At 31.0% G+C, this 22,655-nt stretch overlaps 1 protein-coding gene across 1 annotated transcript in view; it reads right to left on the reverse strand.

The window, feature by feature from the left end:
* The window catches only part of LOC117104851 (protein O-mannosyl-transferase TMTC3-like), a 102,069-nt gene that overhangs the window by 53,963 nt on the left and 25,451 nt on the right, over positions 1–22,655 (reverse strand). The window contains exons 5-6 of the mRNA XM_033245698.1: positions 5,373–5,488; positions 2,342–2,514 (exon numbers count right to left, since the gene is read on the reverse strand). Coding sequence (XP_033101589.1) covers positions 2,342–2,514; positions 5,373–5,488 — 289 coding nt within the window. The remainder of the gene's footprint in view (positions 1–2,341; positions 2,515–5,372; positions 5,489–22,655) is intronic.

Here is a 22,655-nt window from a genome sequence, read left to right on the forward strand (position 1 = left end):
TAAATCCTATTTTTTGTTTTTATAAACAATATTATACATTGTAAACAACAAAAGCATGTTTATATTAAATACTGTGAAGAATGTAAATTTAACAGCAAAGCCAGACAACATGACAAAAATCACCAAATATCTATCAATAGCATTCAGCAATCCAAGAAATATAATCAGAGAAAATTGCCTCACGTTTTGCAGCAACGGATTGTGTTTTCACACCAATACACATTAAGTATCATCGTCCCATATTAAAAGCTTTTAGAATTTGCGAGTAATGAATATAATATTGTATCCCATAAAATATTGAGAGCATCAGGAATACTTTTGATATGATTATAGCAAACGGAATCAATCGAAGATGCCATCACAAGACTAAGGTCATATTCATGGTTATATATAGTACTACAGTATTACGTCACAATACCATGTGATACTATTCCGTTGCTCTTGTTGCAAAATGCGTTCAACCGGATGCCATTTTCTCCACTGACAAACCATTGATCCCAATTTCTAACGTAATTATTAAGATGTATCATAGCTTTTCTTTGTAAATTTTAATTGATGATTAAATGTGTTCAATAACTAATATACATGTAATGTGGGCTTTTGTGTTTTTAGCACATTTTGATGGGAAATTATTAGATTTTAAAATTCCTATTCCAGAAAGTCTATTAAGTCATTCAGGTGTAATGAATGGTAGCCAACGTCTGTTGACAACAGAGAGAATATAAGAAAAAAAACAAAACCAGATTACACCCACACATACACCCTCACTTATGCATCAAACAACGACGACAACATACATAATCATATGTGGTACAAAGAAACTATCGTGAAAAAATCAGGCTTTTGTGAACAAGAGTGTCCACTGAATGATAACCTGATGATTGTAAATCCCAACATTTCATCAGCTAGCGACAATATGCACCATAAACATAACTAAAAGCACACAGCGAACGGAAGACATCATTGCTATATATATATATCTACATAGATCTGTTAAATATTGCAGGATATTGCTTGCCATTCATTGGGTATTAAATGATTTTAATCAGATGGATCATATCTGTTAAAATCAACGCAAGCATCGTTAATCCATTTAGATTGCTTGCATCTAACGACTAAACCAAGATTAACATTTATAGGTTTCTGTTCTCAAAATCTCCGCAGATTTCTGTTTTTTCATATATGACTCTTTAGTACCTTTTTAATTGGCTTAGGTTCAGATTTATCTTGATTATAAATGCCATCATTATTGTTTCATGAAATTGAAATGAATGTGTGTTCTTCACTAAACTCATCTTTATTGATTTCTGGGGTAAAATAAAATTGAGATTGAATGAGCGGATTTATCATTTAAAACATCAAAATATTCCCTTCATAATCAAAAATGATTTTATGCTAGCATTCTCTCTTATGATTTGTTTCCATGGAAATAAATATAGATTTATATTTCTGTGAAATGCATGGTAAAATTGTTATTTATAGTCTCTGATGTATGTAGATTGAGTAGTCGTCTTTTTGACCATGGTAAACTATAAATTAATAAATATATAAAGCGGTATATATATATGTATTTAAGACAAGAGTACTGTCATTTGTTACATAAATGCAGTGTTGTTTCTGTACATTAATTTCCATTAATTAGGTTTCATACATTGATTCATTGATTTATATTTGTTTGATGTGTTGGAATTTTGCTGTGGACACAATGATTTCCAGGAATAAAGAATGTATTTCTTACACTGTAGACTATAACTCAAATAATCTGATCCTTAGGTTAGGGTTAGAATGCGCCCTCACCAATCATCACTAAAATGCAGTGTAAATTCTAGCAAGTAAATTAACACTGCCTGTTAAGAATTTCACTCTCATTTAAAGTTCACTTTTGTAAATCATTTCTGAAACTCTGCTGGGGTTTTTTTTGTGTTCTTGTAACTCTGATTTTCAATTCAATTGTATATTATTATGTAGATATAAATATAAAAAAATAAATGAAATATCAATAGTGTTATTTAGATTACATTACTAAATCCCTTTATAGTATATGCAATTATGTGTTACATTTATATGTTTAATATGCAAGGAATTTTTTTTGTGTGGATTTACAATCAGCAAAAAAAAAATAAATAAATAAAAATAAAAAGAATATATATATATATACTGAAATCTACCTTATTTTGTTTTACATTGATTCAGAGGTTATTGAACTTGATTATTACTTGTGCTGTGAGTGATATGCATGTTAGAGTTTTTCTCATATCACTTATCATTTGTTCAACCACTTGTAATCACCCATCAAAATATAATGATTCTGCCCCAAACACAAAAAAATTCTCGCACTTACTTTGTAAATACAGGAAGTGTGGATCCCATTATTTGGAGTCGTGCATACAGCAACAGGAAGGTACCGAATGCTAGGAATAGAATACGGTAGAATGATAATTTAAGGGCCCCTGGAAATGCTACTTTTCCCGACAGCCATGATCTTGCATTTTGTAGAAGGTCCATGCATGAAAGCTGAAAGACATAAAATAATAACAATGCTTAAAATGTGATGTGTTATTTACAAATGCTGACCAAAATATTTAACTTAATTTTGCAGAAAAGAGATAATAAATTAATGTTAATAAGTAAAAGGAAATAGTGTTTGAATGAAGATGCAGTTTTGTGGTACTTTACATCTAAAATGCAAGGGTATTATTAAAGGCTTTTATCACTTATGACTTAAATATTACATTATATAAACAACATACAATATTTTCAGTGCTCTTAGTTTGAATTTAGTCAATCATGTTGCGGTTTATTGTGATCTTTTGTTTTTGAAGGTTGTTCTACACAATGGAATTTTCCCAAATAGTAGTTTTTATACATTTTTAAATTAACTACTTTTTAAATTAAATACACTGGAAACTTATAAATTAACTACATTTCATTTAGAAATTATGAAAATCCTTCATCCTTCAACACTCTATAAATCAAGAATCATTGTGAGGGGAGGATTGGAATTTCTTCTAGCTGTGATCAAAATCCTTGTGTAATTCCGGGATTGAGTGCATAACCCTGGGATTATGTATGTAGACAGCAATCACAACATGATCTTCAATTCTCTTTAACTTTGCCACATCAACAATGCTTCCAATTAAACTTCCATCTGCCAAAGTTTTTCAAAGGCTCAACTGGCATATGGAAAATAATTTTACCAGATTAAACCTTGAAAATATTTTGTAAGTGAAGCTCCTATCCTTCCTACTACTGATCGTAGAGGTAGATTAGTCCATGGAGATCAACAATTAGTCGTACCAAAAGGCATTATGATCCGGTTAAGATTTATCTTAAGAGTTTTACTGGTAAAATTCTCTCTACGACTGCTTTAAAGTGGCTGACCACTATGTTTCAAAGTAGTATAACTGAAGGTAAACATATCAAGCCAGTCGAAAGAATTTACTAGTTACATTCTTTGGTATAAATTCTAGAAACTCCATAAAAAAAATTCAATTAAAAACAACACTGAATTGAACTTTTATTACGCCAATGTTGATTCAATGAGACACTGGTCGCAACAATTAAGTTTGTGCTTCCTCTAAATAAAAGTCGAGAGCTAATACTGACTTAACTGATTTGGAGCAAAGGTGGCCATAACCCACAGTTAGATCAAACAAATCAATAGAAAACATATCTATAATCATTAAAAACATTAGGAAAAGGAAACACAAAAGTGGCTCTATACTAGATTGACTGGAGCGAACTTACTCGCCTGGATTAAATACAATTAAGCATCAAACCACACTACACTATCAGTATCAAAATATGCAGCCTAAAACTTATTCTGCTATCATTTTTAGTAGTAGTTTTACAGACTATATATATGGCAAAGGGAAAGCATTACTTATTACATCAGGGTCAGACAAGTGGATTTTTCAATTTGTGAAGTGACATAAAAATCAATGCCTGTCAAAGACAAACATCCCAGTACATCTGCCAAAGGAAATAATCCATGGTTACGATGAAAAATCCAATGGCTCATCATTTTTTTTTTTTTTTGATGACCAATTTTTCTACCTAAATTATAATTCTCTTCATATCTCAACATTACCAATGGTAATCCTCTTTTCCATGATTTTTTTTATGGTAAGTGAACACTTAATCTCTTCACTCTATTAAATAGAATTCAAGTAATATTACATTTTCCCTAAATTCTAACGCTCTTAGTCACTCATAACTTAATTCTTGTTTCCATGATTTCAGCGTTCTCAATAATGTCATGGAATTCTTACCTTTCTCATAATCTTCTCATTTTTTTTTTTGTAAAATATTTTTTTTAAATGTTGTTGTTTAGGTAATATGGATTTCATATATGAATAATGAATGAATGAATAAATAAATTTAAAAAATAAATATTAATAATAATAATAATAAATAAATAAATAAATAAATAAATAATAAATGATTGACTATGATCTACCTGAATAGTGCAAGGTTAATGTGTGTCAGAATTTACCATGTGCTTGTACTTTATGATTCCAGATCTAAAATAAACATGAAAACTGATGGGCTTTCTCCTACATCTCCAATTCTTGTAAAGCTTTGTTTTGTATATTATTAATAATAAATATTTTGTTATGTTTATTTTATAAATCTTAATGTGCTCCAGCCACAAGTATATCCTATATTATAGCACATACTATCATTGACTTGTCATCTTTTTTTCTTATTGAAGTTCATGTAAATCTATAAATAAGTGATATGCTACAATTTGAAACCTGGAATGGAATGAATAATATATACTAAAATTGTAAGATTATATTATCAATTTCACAACATAATATATTCTCTTCAAATACTAAGCAAACATATTTTTGATGATCTTACTTCTGATTAATCTTGACACTATAATGTCAAATTAGCATCCAATGCCAAGGCCAAATGCACAAAATAATGATTTTTATCCGATTAAAGTGATTAACGTAATTGCGATTCATCAATGACAAAAGTATCCAATTAGTGACGTATTACATTCATTATACTAAAAAAATGTTATTACTATCATGAAATTACTGAATCGTAACTACTTCGCACCAAGAGTTAACCAGTCTACGCATACTAAAATATTGAGCACTCTATGTAAACATATTAAAAAAACGTACACATCATTATACAATTTACAGTTGATGTACACACCCAACTAATAATGGAGATTATCAGCACAAATGAGGGGAACGTGCCATTTTAATGAAAGAAAGCATTTAAGATAATAATAATCTGCTATAAAAACTTGGTTATATTAATTCATATCACTCTGAGTAAAGGGGATGCCTAATGAATGATGCAACATTGGTATTAATATTGATTGTGAGCCCCGAGAAAATTGCATTTACCTTCTGGGCAACGAAAACCTCATAAACACAACAAACACCAACAACTGTGATGCCTTGCTCCTTGCACATAGTAGCCAACGAAACAAACACCATTGTCATGACTAAATGAAACCAATCTGAAGAAATTTAAAAAAAAAAAATATTTCATTAGATGATGACAGTGACATACAATTATAAAAATAAGCATTAAAGTGAATGAAGAATGAGGTTAAAGCCCCATTCCCGGCAAAATATTTCATTTTTTAAAGAAAAATCTGATTTTCATATAATGTTAAAAAGATTTGTAAATATAATACAAAATTGCTAATTTAAATGTATTTAGAGACTCCTAAACTTGAAAAAAACGCAAAATAAGATTTTTTGTGTGAATATTTTTGTTTGATTTTGCGATAGATCTAATCAAATATAGTAGGCACCCACCTAGCCTTACCACGATTTATCTTCTGTTCATCAGACATAAAAATTGCCGACATGAAATTTACTGTTTGTTAGTATTGACACTTGTCAATTAATTCAAATTTGTTAAAAAATTATTCTAACCGAAATTTTGCCAATTAAACCAACATATCTCAGGCCTACTTGATGGACCGCAGTTAGTGAGATGAAAAGGACTAAACTTATCTCATTAGAGAGGGCACACTTTATTTATTCATATCTGCGATATAAACAGTTCAGTAAATCAGATTAATTAATGCTTTTTTTAAATTAATTGTAGGAGGAATTAACATGTGTTATCATGAGAGTTCATAGCATTGGTGGGCGAGATAAAAAAAAGAATGCGGCGAAACAATTACTCTGCCTACCTCCGACGTTCGCCTATAAAGTATACACAAAAAGCAGATGGCGAGAGCATGCCATAGGATGCGATCTACAACCTCTGAATTTGCCTAGTAACGAAGAAGTCATCGAGCAAATGGTAATCTCCTATGAGAAATGGTCTATTTTTTTTTTCCTTTAGTGTAAAACTAAAATTTATGCTAATAAAAGACCTGCTTTATAATAATTAGAGTAATGCATATTTTTTTTTATGAAATTTTTTTTTTTTTTGTGATTTTTTTTCTGGCAATGGGGTTTTAATATGTACTTGCCAAGTTCTCTCACTGATTAAAAAATCATGGCACAAATTGTATTCCACTAATTCATCAATTTTTGTTTCCTTATTCATACTTTCATTTACTCAATGTACTTTTAATATTTGTTCACCAATTTATTCACATTTTACTCATTATTCTTATTTTCATTTAATCAATCTAGCAATTATTCTTTCATGCATTTCATCATTGAATTTTCCTTTGTTCATTCATACAGTATAGAGTTATTATTCTTGACAGATTTGTTTTCAATATACGGTAAGGCGTACAGTATACAGTTATTATTCTTGACAGATTTTTTTTCAATATGCAGTAAGGCGTGAAAAATTGAAAAACAAGATACCTAATAAAATAAAATTATTGTATTCTACCAAAATAAACTGAACCATAACAGGTAAATAATATCCTTGACTAAATATTTAAATTCCCATACCATCTTTATCTACTAGGCATTTTCTTAATTTTACTTGGAAAATATTGAATGTAATATAAAATTATACAGATTTGCATTGAAAAGACCAACTGTTTTTATCAGTGCCTGTTACAGTCATTCTTTTGACTAATTGGCTAATGGCTTGTGAAGATTATGATATATGGAAGCTTATTGCTCAACTTTAGCTGTGTTCTACTTCATCAAAAACATCTCCATTTGCATCATTGGAAGTATACAGACCAGTGTCTTCTAATAGTTGCATTGCCAACATTGGGTCAATGTTGTAAAGTTTAAGGAGGTCAAATAACTAAGAAAAACAAGTTTACTTGAGGGTATACAGCAATGTCCTTGTTTAAATTTTATTTTTTCGTGTACCGGTACATTTGCTAAAAATGCTTGAATATCGGTAAAAAGCATACAAAAGACTACATGACGCTAGGATCATTTGGAGTTATATGACCGATGACTATACAAATAATGCTGGATTCAATGAAGTAGCTGAGATAGATTAAAAACTGAATCTCTCTTGTCTTCGAGTGATCTATATATAAACCGTAGAGTAAACATTATTAAAACATACTATACGGCTGATATTTACTTTATACACACACTACTTACTTCGAAATGAGTAAGATTTCATTGGAAAATTAAGGTTAACAGATCTTGAATTGCTTTCAGCCAAGGAGTCAATAAGACAGAATCACATTCATCACATATTGGCCTCCTGAAAGCATTCAGCATGAGTGAAATCAGTAGTAATCCATCTAAAAGTTTGTAATTGCATTGGGCATCAAATGTAAGAAGATGTATTAAAGATGACATAATAAAAGTATCGTAGCTCACCCAGTAGCCGGCTATTCTATGTGTTACTCAAACAGCTTATAAACGAACAATTACTAAGTTATGAAGCTAAAATTGACACCTAATGGATCTAAAACAAAGAGAAAATACTAGACATATGCTACACTAATACTGATACGTCTCCTAGAATTTTTACTGTCGCCCAGTCAGAACGGCGGTGTAATCCTAAATTGAAGTGAAATGGATTTAGTAACAAAGAAATACCAAAAACATTACACAGAAGAGATTTAGCAAAGATCAAGAGGTGTACAGCACATTATGCTTTACAAAAAGCTTATGTTCATTACAACATGATCAATAAATTAGCACTTTGTAATTGAAGGATTTGAAGTTCAGAGTCCACACATTGCCATCATGTTAGGGTTCAGTTGACTGAAGGGTATTGCTCCTGGCTTTCACATCTTTAGAACCTTGTCTATGGGAGCAAATTACCTCTAAATCTGCCACTCGCTTGGATGGCAAACAAGAGAGCCTAATTGGTGCATTATTATTCAAGGTCCAACATATATTTGTGGTACCATCTAATTTCCAAGTTACATAGGAAATTCTTCTCTGCTTTCTAACATGATTCGTCTTTCAACATTAAGCTTTCTACAATTTATTTCCATTCTATCTGTTTAGGGCAAGATGCGATGGTGAGTTAACATGTCTTTAATGTTTCCAATTTGACATCTACTGAATTTAGCCTACAGATGGATTTACTTTTCATTTCGAATATCAATGTTATTATTTACATGGAAGTGCCAATTATCTTGCACACACAGTAACAACTGATTACACAACTCAATTTTCTGTATATTTAATAAAATTATAACAAAAATTCCACAAAACACAAATTAGCCTCATACATAAATTGATGAATAATTGATTAGTAAAAAAATGTTGGATGCATTCAATTAATGCATCCAAGCAAAATGTAAATTTAAACTGATAATCAACACAAGACATGACAGGAGTAGTTATTCATACTACTTACCATATTTATACTATGCACCATACCATATTTATAGTGGACAAATAAACAGTTCTTGAAACAGTGACTACTGTACTACTAGTACTACACTATCAAAGCACACATGCGACAAGAGCCAAGTTCTCACTGCACCGACGTGATTCTATGGAGAACTCAACGCCACAATGTACGCGCAACAGATTGATTTTAATGACGATCTGTTTAGATTGACAATAAAATTCAGTAGAGGATGTTGCATCGTAAAGCGCTAACAGAGAGCGGATTTGGATTTGTCGGCCGGCGGTGGTATGACGCAGTGAGTACCAGGCTTAATGCTTACATGGCATCAAATCATTTCCGATGATGGATTCTTTAAAAAGAGCACTGATTATAAGAATCCGAGGCTATAATCTGCACCACAGCCAATCATTGGGATAGACAATTCAGAATGTTTACATATTTAATCAAGTATAAAGGGATGAATATAGGCCCAATAAAAAATTAAGCAAACAGGTGGGACTGCTTCAATAAAGAGCAATTTATTAAAAGGTATATCTACATGTCGCATCATAAACAATCATGGGAATAAATTGTAAAGCATGCTTACATTTTCTATAAGTATAAAAGGATGAATGTGGGCTCAACAAATAATGAGGTGTAGACATTGCCTTGAGAAGCGATTGATTAAAAGAATAGTTTAAAATTACCCTTCCTTGAGGGTTTCTTAATTACCTTAATTGTAGGCTTTCGTAACACTTCATCAATAAGCAATCCCCACACACCTGACCTTCACAAACAACTTAATAATATATGGGTAGGTAAATGCAACACCTTTTAATTAAGTAAGTGTTCACAATTACTAATTAAAACAGCATATAAACGCCTGTAGGTCTCTGAGGAGAATAATGATTTACTAGAAAGAAAGATAGTGTTGGCTTCCCTGACAGATTAACAGTGATTATTGATAGAATTGCAGTAATTATGACTTGCTTTACAAAATAGAGTTCAGTGTATAAAGTTATTAAATATTCCATGTTACCTGTATATTGCAAGAATCTGGAATGATCTCCTTAAAGCATTTCAAATTTCAATATTTCAAACGATCGCTTTCTAAGACTTACTTATTTAACTAAACAGCACTAATTACATGAATCCCTTGGCTATTGTGTTTATCCTGTTGTCTTGTCATTGTTTGGTTAGCCCTTTGAGAAATATGGTTAGACTAAATTTTATCATAGTACTATGAGATTTTTCTTGGGTATTGTGGTCTATTCAATTGTGAACACTTGGCTTCAACTTTGTAACCCTGCAATGTAGTGAACCTTGGAGTACAGTATATCAATTCCCTGGGAAAGTATTTCATGCAGATAGTCATTTGTGTACCAAACTCCTAAGCACTCACTTGTACTTCTGAGAGGGCCAAGACAACCTGACAATGTGGATAAACATCCCTAACCAAGGACACACACAAGTGGGAATCTTTAGACTTTAAACCCGGCCTAAGTTTTATTTCTGCGGTGTACATGTTTGCAAAAAGTTTATATTTTTTTTTTAAAGATATTATCGGGCAATCACTCAGAAGACGTTCTTTTGCAATTACTAACTGAATCAGATAATTTGTTTTCTCTACTTATGCCGACTGCATATCCATTTTATAAATGTAAAATCAATAACAGTTTTGCAAAAAGGAAAGATAATTTAATTTGACGCAATTTAATGTAGTTATTTTTACCTTACAATATACCATCAATAAAAATTTATTCTGAAAGCTTTTTCTTCATATAAATTTTACACATGACTCTTATTCATTTATGTAAAATTCTTTTCAATATTAGAAAATTCCAGCGAATTTTATTTATTTGAATGTGTTTGAGCATTTTCAAAGCAAACTATACGAGTCAGTCCTCCTTGAAATGCCATTATTGTCCTTCATAAACTTGCACCAAAAAGGTCAAATTTAAAAATTAAAAGTTGATGTAAATGCTTTACTGTGTATGTTGAGTTAAACATTCAAATTAATATTTAATTTTTTTTAATAATTAAAATAACTATTTACATGGACTTCAGAAACATGTACAGTAAATACAGTGGCAGATGAAGATTTTTTTTTTCCTATTGAGGCATAGTAGCAATATTGATAACAAAATGTCCAAAGTCGGTAGAACCTAGGTTTGAGAGAGAATATAATACCAATTGTATGAATCCATCCATTTTAGTCTCTTATCTAAATGATTTCATTCTTGGTTAGTGATTTTTTTTTGTTGGCTGAAAATCATTACTGTATTAGGATTGAGATGGAGATTTAATTTTTATCATACTAGGGGTTAACTAATTAGGTCACATGCAAAAGCTATGTCACAGGTTGTTGCAAGGGTACAGGATCTGATGGAAACTCATGATATCTGCCTGATATTTGAAAGATGCCGAAACTACAATTTCTGCTTATATTAATAATTGCAATTTAAATTTCATTTGGCCTGTCTATAAACAGGTAGTTCAATATTTCTAATGTATGAAAATCATTTGATCATTGTAATCAAAACAAAATTATTAATCGATCAATCAATCAACTAATAATCTGCTTTGATTTTACATGCAAGTGTCCAGAACCAAATACTGTAAATGCAAAATCAAAAAAAAAACCAAAAAAAACACTACCGATTATAATAACCTTGCCGCAATTCAAAAAGGAATGCAAAATGTGTGAATTTCAATGAGCTTGACATATTACGTTTGCCGTCAATCAATGAGATGAGTATCACAGTAGCAGCAGACGTTAATCTGTAGGTAAACACCAACTTCATATTATACCTGCTGGATCGAATTCAAAACAGGTGAAATAACAAGTGAAATTTGGTTGTCACATGACTATTATATCTTTGATATTTGATGGTTGAGAGCTCTTGTGGAAAGCAGTTTATTATATATCATCTGGGTTTATCTATGTAACTCCTAAAAACAATGATTGTGTGAGACTCACTACTACAAGTCAACTGGCATCAAGTTTAGCCATCAAGGTCATGTGATATAGTCACAACTCATCGTAAATAATTTAATCAAATTGAAAATTCAAATTAAAACTCAAATGTTATTGGTTTAAAGGATTCAAATTTATATACATGATAGGCTTATATACATCAACTGTTAGGTTTTATAGTGTATTATTGTAAATTAAATTTCAAATTTAAAAGAAACATTTCACATTAAGTGATTTGTGATTATCATTCTTATATAGTTCAAAATAATATACTATATAAACCTCATTTACTGTATTACTGTACATTCGATTTTCATAAGCCCAATAATCGTTATGATGAAAATGTATTTATAATATATTTATAGTAAATTATAATTAAAGAGTTCAAATTTATATACATAGGCTTATATACATCAACTGTTTGGTGTTATAGTGTTTGGTATTATTGTGAATTAAATTTCAAATTTGAAAGGAAAATTTCACATTAAGTGATTTGTGATTATTACACATATATTTCAAAATAATATACTTATAAACCTCATTTACTGTATTACTGTACTTTTTGTTTCCATGAGCCCAATAATCATTATGATGAAAATGTATTTATGATACTGTATGTATTAAAATATTTTTAATACAGTCGAGTTCGCCTAAGTCGAATCTAATGGGACTGGCATAAAAATTTTGAGTTATACAGATTTCGACTTGCACATTTTCGGAAAAAAAAATAACATAGAACAATTATACTATTTGCATTTAATGCCCACAAAATCTAATTTCACGCAAAACCGAACATTTTCCTAAGTCCCAAAATCATTCCTATTCTTCTTTTAATAAGATACTTTCCGAAAACATGAACTCCCCATTCTAAATCTCGGACGATTTGTCTAATGACGGTAACACTGACTCGAAAAACCCGACGATAGTTTAATAGACATCTTTTAACGACAAGCATACCAGACGCTGTGGAAACGAGGCGCTTAACTGTACTCGCATTGCCATGGAGAATATCTGTTGATTAATACGACACACCGGTAGACGTTTTGTTGGTTAATTATGAAGTGAAATTTACGCATTCCAATGTTTTAATAAGCGTATATTCTTGCTTTTAATCCTTAAAAACCATTTGGAATCAACCTGCAATAAAGACGGAACTCAACAAAGCAAGTTTCTACTGGTTATTCTTTTCAGTAGACGTCTAATTCAAATTCGTTAGATTCGTCGGTGTAAATTTCAAATGCACCTCATTCATTCTTTAAACTCAATGCGCTTTTCAAAACATGTTGCTAATTTAATTATGGAGGAAATTTGTAGAGAATAAAATATCATTTGTTAGGTTTATTTAGATTTGACTCTAAAATATACCATGAGGGTTTCTTATTTGTTTTTTGTTTTGTTTTATAAATTTGTTTTTAACAATTAAAACATTCTTGATTAATACACCGAGCTTGTTACTGTCACGCACTATGAAACTTTGGGCAATCTGACGTCATCACAGCCGAAGCACATGTCTAGTCTGCAAAACACCACACGAAAATGGACCAATTGGCGGGCAGGCAGAGTTTTTGGGGGCGCGACCTGTTCTGTCAACTAGACTGCCGACCAGCAACTGGCATTCCCAGCGAAGAATGTGTGCTTGGAAAAACATAATCAGACCTAAAGAAATGCGCGCAAAAACAATATAAAAGTCGCATCAGTTTTATTGGTAATAATTAAATTTGCTGAGCAGTACAGCAAAACAACAGGTACTGTACGTATTATTAAATAGGCCTAATGTGTCGAATTTGCGTAGGCTAGGCATTCAAAAGAATCCAGGGCTTTGATAAATTAATTAAATAGCTAGGCCCTGACTACAACAATCTTGTTCGAAATGGGTTCAATACAAGTTTTACAAACTGAACTGGACGAAAAACTGAACATTGGAGCCAGTCCAGAGGGGTCTGTATTGTGAGAGTAGACTGCAACTTACGACATGCGATCATGTGAGCCAAGTTCCACAGCGCGCTGTCTGTGAGATGTTAGTTTTGACATGGCTAACTTGTTGCCGTACAACAAGGATTGAACTTCATATTTTCCCACGGCTGTGTATTTTTCCCACGTGCGCTACTAAATTTGGAACTTCGACTTGCGTGGTTAAAATTACTTTAAAATCGGCCTATCCGGACCGGACAATTCCGTCGATATAGCCGAAATCGACTTATAAAAATTCGAATTAAACAAACAATTTACACAGTAATACATAGGAAAGAATTGGGACTTTTTCAAAAATTCGACCGACGCGAATTTTCGACTTAAACAGAGTCGACTTTGGCGGACTCGACTGTATATGAAATGTTAAGGTTTAATTGTCCTACAAATTGTATTAAAATTATTACATCACCCTTAATCATAATTTTTTATAGCTAGTTATAATGCATAATGCACCCAACTTTACATTATTTAAATGTATTATTATTATTATTATTAATAGTAGTAGTAGTAGTAGGAAAAGTAGTAGTATTAGTATTATTATTATTATAAATGAATAACTTGTGTAAAAATAACAGCTGGATATGAATATAATATTCATAAAATTGTTTCCGAATTATTATAGAATATGGGTGCTTGTAATTACAATACATAAAAGTATAGTATTAAAAAATGGAAATATATAGAACACAAAAACCTTTGGTTTCTCAGGGATGATAAAAACAATTCCACTTAAGATTAGACACAAAGGTATGTCAATGCACAGGCAAAATTCCACCAATGTAAAGAAAAAAATTATGCTAAGCGTTAAATCCATCTAATCGATACACGTTTATGACACCGCAATATTCACATGTTCCTTACAGTACTCACATGCAAGTACACAGTATGTTCTTATTTTACCGATACCAAAACATATGCAAATGACATAAACAGTGAAGAATGATAGGATGTATTAGTTGTCGTTGTCTAGTCGTGGGTGCAATAAAATGTCCGCAGTCTAGATGTGCATAATAGATAAGCAAATGATCACACTGATGAAAGTTCATAAAAATCAATAACATAAAAATCCATGACAACAGCTTCCAGTAAGGGTTGAAATTTTAAACAATATACACAACTCCCTCTAACTAAAGATCCCTAAAAAAAAAGCACCTCCAATTAATGACCACTTTTCTCTGCAGCCCTTCAGTAGATTCATTGTACAGTATTTTCGCTATATTTTATTAAGCTTGTATTTTGTAAGCCAATTTCTAAATAAATAAAATAAAAACATCTCTTTTCTCATAAGCACTGAAATCGTAAATTGTGGCACTATAGAAGTTAGTACTTGTACTATAATCATTTAATTGCTTATTAATATATGCAATACCTTGAGATACTGTGAACGATAATGTGTATATTATGGCAACAAAGTGCATCTTTACACTTTAATGGTAAAAAATGTGTGTTGATGTACAAGCTGTACGCTTCACCTGTATTCCTTGATAAATATGTAAAGCTGGTAAACTACTGCAATAGCTGTTATAGACTTTGACATATTTGCCATCAGCTAAACTAGTTCCAATCTCAACCTTGAAAAATATATTTCCACCTAATTTTGGTTTTATATTCCTCTTTTATTACTGCATACTGAAAATGCTACAGAGTAAGAGTAACAGTTACCATAGTGATTTTAGCAAGTCTGCAATATCTTAATAGAAACACACCTGCATACCACTGTATCATTGTCAAGTGTACCTGAAGACAGAAATATCAACTCTTCTATCTGATTGGCCGAGCCCAAGCCGTCTTAATATGATTCTATTATATTCCCATATATTTATTACCTCTTATCCTGATTGATACATCATCAGAAAATACCTCGTTACCTATTAGAATCATTAATTAAACAGCACGCCCTAAGTACCTGTTAAGGTCTTTACAATCGATGCAGAAAGCGACTAAGTTGATTATGCCGCCAATTGAGAGAACTACTGTATATGAAATGGCAAGTGGATCATAATATTAGTTGAATAATGGATTGAATTTGAACCTACAGACAAAATTTAAATTAATCATCTTCATAACTTCATTAAAAAAAATCTTTCAAGGTAAACTATTACGGTCATAACAGAATGTATTTATATCAATCATATTATTATAAGGTAAGACATATGTTGGTACATTATTTAAATTTATTAATTTTATCATCATCATAATCAATCATCACTCCTCCTATCTACGTATCCTCATCATTGCCATGGTCATCATCATCATAAACGTCTTTAGAATCATCTTTATTATCTTTCTAATCATCATAACCAGTTATAATTATCACAAGTCATAACAACACTACCACCAACATCATAATTACAATACAACTATACTTTACTTTGATCAGTATCTCAAATCATTAACTTTCATAATAGGCTAGAATTCAAAAGGCGACACTCTACCATTTATCATTTTCTTAACATATTAAACATAATACATTACTGTACTCAAGTCGAGATACGTTTTAAAGAATCCATAAACCTTTTAGGGTAAAGACTTACAAATTAAACTTTATTCCAAATCAATACAGGAAATTACCATGCTCAGGAAAGAAACCCATAAAAAAAGGGAATAATAGTTTACATATTAACAAAAATGATTCATTGATAATTCCGGATTTGCTATTGTATCCATAATCAATACTATGCATCCACTAGTCACGTAAGAACTGCACTTTCAATGCAGTTGATATTTTTTAAGAAATAATGATCTAAGCCTTTGAGGACCCTATTTTGCTGATGAACACAAGTTCCTGAATAAATGAATGACCTCCGACCAAGCAGTCATTTAATCAAATACCTGGACACATCAATTAAGACACAAGTTATTAATGAAGGCACACACAAAAGCTACACCTCAGGCAAATATCATTTTGTTACAAACAAAAACACGTTTTATTTTACAGCATATTAGACATATTAGTCAACTAGACATGACATTGACGATACATTAGCTGCACTATCATAAACTCTTTACCACATTAATCTGGTAATGATGCATGATGGGAATATGCAGATGCATGATGGGAATGTTGTACAAAAATTAATTGGATATATTATGTTATTAATAACTCAAGTATATTGTAGATCAGACTGGAGTAACATCAGGCACCTAATTTTTAGTAGATTCAATATTTGGTTATTGTTAGAACTTTACTTGTAAGAAAAAACAATTTTCCATAATGGTGAACATAAATCAAAAGTGAGAACAAAACGTTTTAATGAAAAATATAAAACTAGTTATAACCAGGGTGGTTTGCACACTGGGTATTGTCAAATTCGAGATACTTGAATGCAACTTCTTTTGAACGTTTTAATCAAGTGTTCAAAATTAATCAAGTGCCTGTAATGATTTTAGATTTTCTATACATGACAATAAAAGGTAATGAGGAATTTTATTGAATAAAGTTACAAGTATTCAAACCTTGAATTATAGAAGAATGAGCTATGAGCACAATTCTTTAGTTCATAGTCATTGTACTTCAGGCCCCACATGATACTTGAGTCAAATTGTTCTGAGATGACTGCAAAAATTTAGAACCCAGGACACAAGAACTAAAAGTGAAAGGTGAGCACAGTACTTTAATGATTTATTTGTTGATGTTTAGCATTGTATTATACTTCAGTAAAGTCAAATTACTCTGAATTATTTCCTTTCATTATTTTGCTACAGACTTCACTGTTTCTCTGCTAGTTTTGTCGTCTGCTATCAACTATGTTTTGCTTCCTCATGTCAGTGATCTATTAGTATTACAGAGCCAGGGTTATTGATTCCATTTTCAACCTATGCCCAGGGTTCTGATAAATCAAATGTACACACTACATGATTCGAATAGGCCAGCTAAGGTAGGGGAACCTCTGCTATTGATTTATAAAAATGAGGTACAAAATGCAAAAGAGAGAGTAATAAGTGTCAATGAAACAAGTCATATATTGTAAATTAATACTGACTTCACCCGAAAAACGAAAAACAACCGTAAGAAAATGTTTGGCGTTGAAAACCACCCATAAACTTCAAGGACTTAATGTATAACAGTCCTTGATTACATTTTTTTAACAGATAGGAATTTTTATAATCAGAATTTTAAACCTAGGACAATTAACTCAACTACCAGAGTATAGTACTATATCTAGAGGGGAAACATAGAGATAAAGAGAGAAGTTGAAATAATAAAGACGAAATACTGTATTCAATAGAAATTAGGTACTAATTCATTAAGCTGCAGCACAACTTGTTATTCTAAGGACTAAAATTCCTAGAGGGAACTTGCCCACTACAAAGTACACCCAATTCAAACACCGAAATTAGACAAATCTCCTAAAGATACAATAATCATCAGAAGTATAAAAAAAAAACACCATTCAAACTTAAGTACTATTGTTATTTTACCAAACACACTCATGCGACCATGTAGCATTGAAAAGCACTCGCATGGAAATAAACACAACTACAGAACTGCACTACACTCCAACGGGTATGAAGAAAGACTTATACCGCAAATAATGAAAATAAAATCAAAGTTCATCTGGCCAGAACCTAATTATACAGCATGCACATTTTGTGGTAAGGGCACAAGTCAGCGCACAACAATACTTACAGCCACTCCTCTCCATGACTTATAACAATAATATGGAAATATGTATACTTTAATAAGTTATATTACTTAGGAAAATGTATATTAATACTCCATAATTGAAATGTATAACATTGCAAACAATGTTTACTAGTAGTTTATACAGGTGATAATGTATGATATAAAACATCTCAAATAAATAACAAATTTAATAAATAAATTGAAAAATTGTTCACTGTGGTTTGGTACTTGAGGTGTTCACTTCTAATCGCAATTAAATTGAGAACTTTTCTACTATAAAAAAGAAAAAAAAGGGGGTTCAGTTTGACACTGGTTGAAATTGCTTTGGCACTGTGTTGTTTCTTTGTGTTCAAGCTTCATTGCTTGCTGACCTAGCTTGTGTTTGATGTTTTTCTCATTTGATGATATGTCTCTTCGTGTGTTATTTTCTTTGCTGAGATCTGCGGAGGACCAGGGATTTTATCTTTAAGCAGTCCCCCAGGATAAATAATAAAAAGAAAAAAAAAAAAAACAATCTGCATTTAGAATTGATACAAGAAGTTAAAAATCCTTTAATAATGTTCTGTATTTTATACAGTAAGCAACTTAAACAATGTGAAGATAATGTGTGAAAGTACAGTAATTACAATCAAAGTGCAACCTCCACCACTTCCTGGTAGTATTCAAAATTGTACACAGTGCAGTGTAATGAACTTAGCACCAGACTATGGCGAGCCGAGTTGTCATTTAATCATAAATAGAGATATCTTAGTTTTAAATGGAGATATCTTAGTTTTTAATACAGATATCTTAGTTTTTAATAGAGATATCTTAGTTTTAAATAGAGATATCTCTATGTTCAAGCTTCATTGCTTGCTGACCTAGCTTGTGTTTGATGTTTTTCTCATTTGATGATATGTCTCTTCGTGTGTTATTTTCTTTGCTGAGATCTGCGGAGGACCAGGGATTTTATCTTTAAGCAGTCCCCCAGGATAAATAATAAAAAAAAAAAAAAAAAACAATCTGCATTTAGAATTGATACAAGAAGTTAAAAATCCTTTAATAATGTTCTGTATTTTATACAGTAAGCAACTTAAACAATGTGAAGATAATGTGTGAAAGTACAGTAATTACAATCAAAGTGCAACCTCCACCACTTCCTGGTAGTATTCAAAATTGTACACAGTGCAGTGTAATGAACTTAGCACCAGACCAATACATTCAATGCCACAACAACCTACCAGCTACTCTGATAGATAAAGTGCTTTTGCCAAGGACACAAGCAACCTCAACATGTAGCACTTCAACCCCTGATCTCAAAGTTGAGGGCTCACCAAAGATAGTGTTCTCAATCTCTGTTCCCAGAAATATCACATAGACATGAATTATTTTATCTACAAATGGCCATAATTACCTGTAAAACTATGATAGAAAAAATTTAAAATTTTTTTGATTTTTATTTTTTGATTAAAAAATTGATAACCAATTTCTAGGTATCCAGCATGCAATGCAGAAAAAGTAGCCTATTTTATAAACTACAGAAGTAAAAACAAAAATGTGTAAAATCATTATATGATTAGGTGTATGAATACGAAATTCAATACAAGGTAATTTAAAACCTTCTTTACACTAAAGCTTCTGTCAATATTGATAGTTAGTTATTCAGTCAACACCGCACTTGTCAATATTTATTGGCTAACACCATCATGATTTAAGAATAATGAAGGATCTATCAATACTCCGCTGCTGTCAGGGAACACAAATTATTTGTTAAAATAACGCTGTTGAAAAAATTTAAATGTTATTTACAAAGTAGTCCTTTATAATTGAATTAAGTTATTTGTGCTATTGTTGTTCAGGCTGATATAGGAAAGATAGAAGAAAGGGAACGACAGCCACAAGTACTGTCCCCTTCCCCATTGGGGTTTAAATTAGGATGTCTGCCTTTTATAAGTACAAATTGAATAAACTCAGATGGTATTGTGTTGCATTATGGAAGTTCAATAATGCCAAAATAAATATTATAACCTTTAATTTATTCTTCATTGGTGTACAGAAAGATAAAACAAATTGAATAGGCATATGTGACGGACTTAAGATTTCCATTTCATTGTGTGGGTGCTATATCCACTTAGTTGATAACACTATACTTGACAGAAAGAAATCTCATTTCAAACACATAGGCCTAATGTTTTAAAGTGGGCCATTTTGTTATGTTATAAATATTGCATTAATATCATAAATGTTCCAAAAAATTTCATTCTTAAAACAAATTAGAAATTAATATTTGATATAAAATAGCACTCACAAAACGTTATGCAATATGTTGAAAACAAAGGGTTTCGTAATATAAAAACATGACTAGAAAGTGTAAAGTTCTTTGTTTCTCTGTGATAAAATTAATGTTACAATATATAATGTGACTCCAATCAACGTATACATTGGTTGTGAGAAAGCAATCAGTAAGACCAACTGAGTCACATTGCAGCACACAGCTTACATGGCTATAAAAATAAATTGGTTTAATCTCTACATTTAGTCATTATATTTTGGTTTTGAAATAAAGTTACTGTAATCTATAAATTGTTGATATTTTAAAGACTGATATTTACAACTTTAATTGCATACCTGTGCTAGAAGTTCGGAAAAAAACATGTTAAACAATATATGTTCTTGCCCTTGTTTATTAGGTTTGTGAAACTGATAAAGATGAAATACAGATATGAAACTAAGGAAGTGCAATGTTGGAACAGATGCTTTAAACTTCAATTAATGTTTTAAATATTGATCACTGCTGCCATCTCGATCCAAGAAATATGCAATTTTTTACATATTGTCAAATGATCAAAAATGTTCTTAGATGATTGAAATGTTTGTCTACGAAGATCTTACAGCAGATGTGTTAATCGATTTTGAGCGAAAAAGGCAAGTGTTTTTATCATCAATCTTTTACCGTCTTGATCTTCCAATAAAAAAAATTAATTTCCTCCTACTGTAGATAAATTCAGAATACCTTACAAAACGGAAAATGACCCGACATTTGAGAGCTTTCTGTCTTGATTATGAATTGTCAATCATTAAGTAATTAAAATATAATATTCATATTTTAGTTCACTTTTTACAGTAATCAATTCTTCTTGAACAATAAAGGAAAAAGCATGCTTCTTTGACATGACCTTGTCCAAAAAACAATAATATGGATCACAATTTTTCAAAAGCTAAAAACACAGTCATTAGAATTATTTTCTGATACTTCACCTTTCCTTCTTTCAATAATGAATGTTTACTATCCAGATTCCCAAACCTTCAAAGCTACAAGAACATAAATCATACTGAAACTGATAAGACAAAATGCACACAATTTGGGAAGAAAAATGAACATTGGAGGAGGGGAGGGGGGTGGGAGTGGAAGGGCAAAAAAAAAGTGTAATTTTTAGTTCAAACCATAAGAAGTTCAACATTTTGAAAATTGACCTTCTTGTGAAAAAAATTGGGATAACTTTTTTGAAAATCAAATATTTTGATTTAATGCATTAATTATTCAGTGACAATAAAAATAAGTTTTATAAAAAATGAATTATAAAATACAGTACATTTAAATTTATTCCAGGATTCCTACAGAAAAAGATGTAGATAATAGTTCAAAGTTCATGTATGCAATCACAGCTTAATATTACATGCACATACTGTACATAGCAACATATAATGTGAGATTCTTAACATCGTAAGGACTGATAAATTCCCTTCTTGATCAAACATTACACTTCTTTAAATCAACTGGGATAAAACCTACACATTATGATTCATTGTGAATACCAACTACAGTATCTGTTATATTCCGTTTGCCATATCAGATGATAACATTCAAATTGCAACATAAAAGTATATTATATTTAATATAACACACATGATACGTGTGTGTAGTAGACAACAGAGTTATCATTCAGAATATTGTTTTCGCAAAATAGTATTATCCGATATGTTTAAATATAATTTACAAAAGGAAATTACTGTAAGTTCTCCAGTACTTTATTGTAAAATCAAGTTAAAAAAAGAAGAGTGTTACATTATAGTGTAATCTGAAAGAACATCTTTTCTAATCCATAACAAAAATGTTGTTTTAAGTCATATCAAGTATCTAAGCTCAAATCACAAAATATGAGCACAATATTTTTCAGACAGCTTTGGTGCAATACTAATATCACATTACCAAATGTTTTGAATAATTTCATGATATTCAAAACACATGATACATTTTCCTATGTTGTACTGGATAATAGCAACCATTATATCTCCTATTTCATATGAACTTTTAAACATCGATACTAAAAAGATTTTCACAGGCACTACAAATCTATATACTGTAGAACCAATTTGTCAATAACAGATAAA

This window comes from Anneissia japonica, unplaced genomic scaffold (assembly GCF_011630105.1).
Source record: "Anneissia japonica isolate Jap-2015-1 unplaced genomic scaffold, ASM1163010v1 scaffold287834_len5846547_cov211, whole genome shotgun sequence".
Classification (NCBI taxonomy): Eukaryota; Metazoa; Echinodermata; class Crinoidea; order Comatulida; family Comatulidae; genus Anneissia; species Anneissia japonica.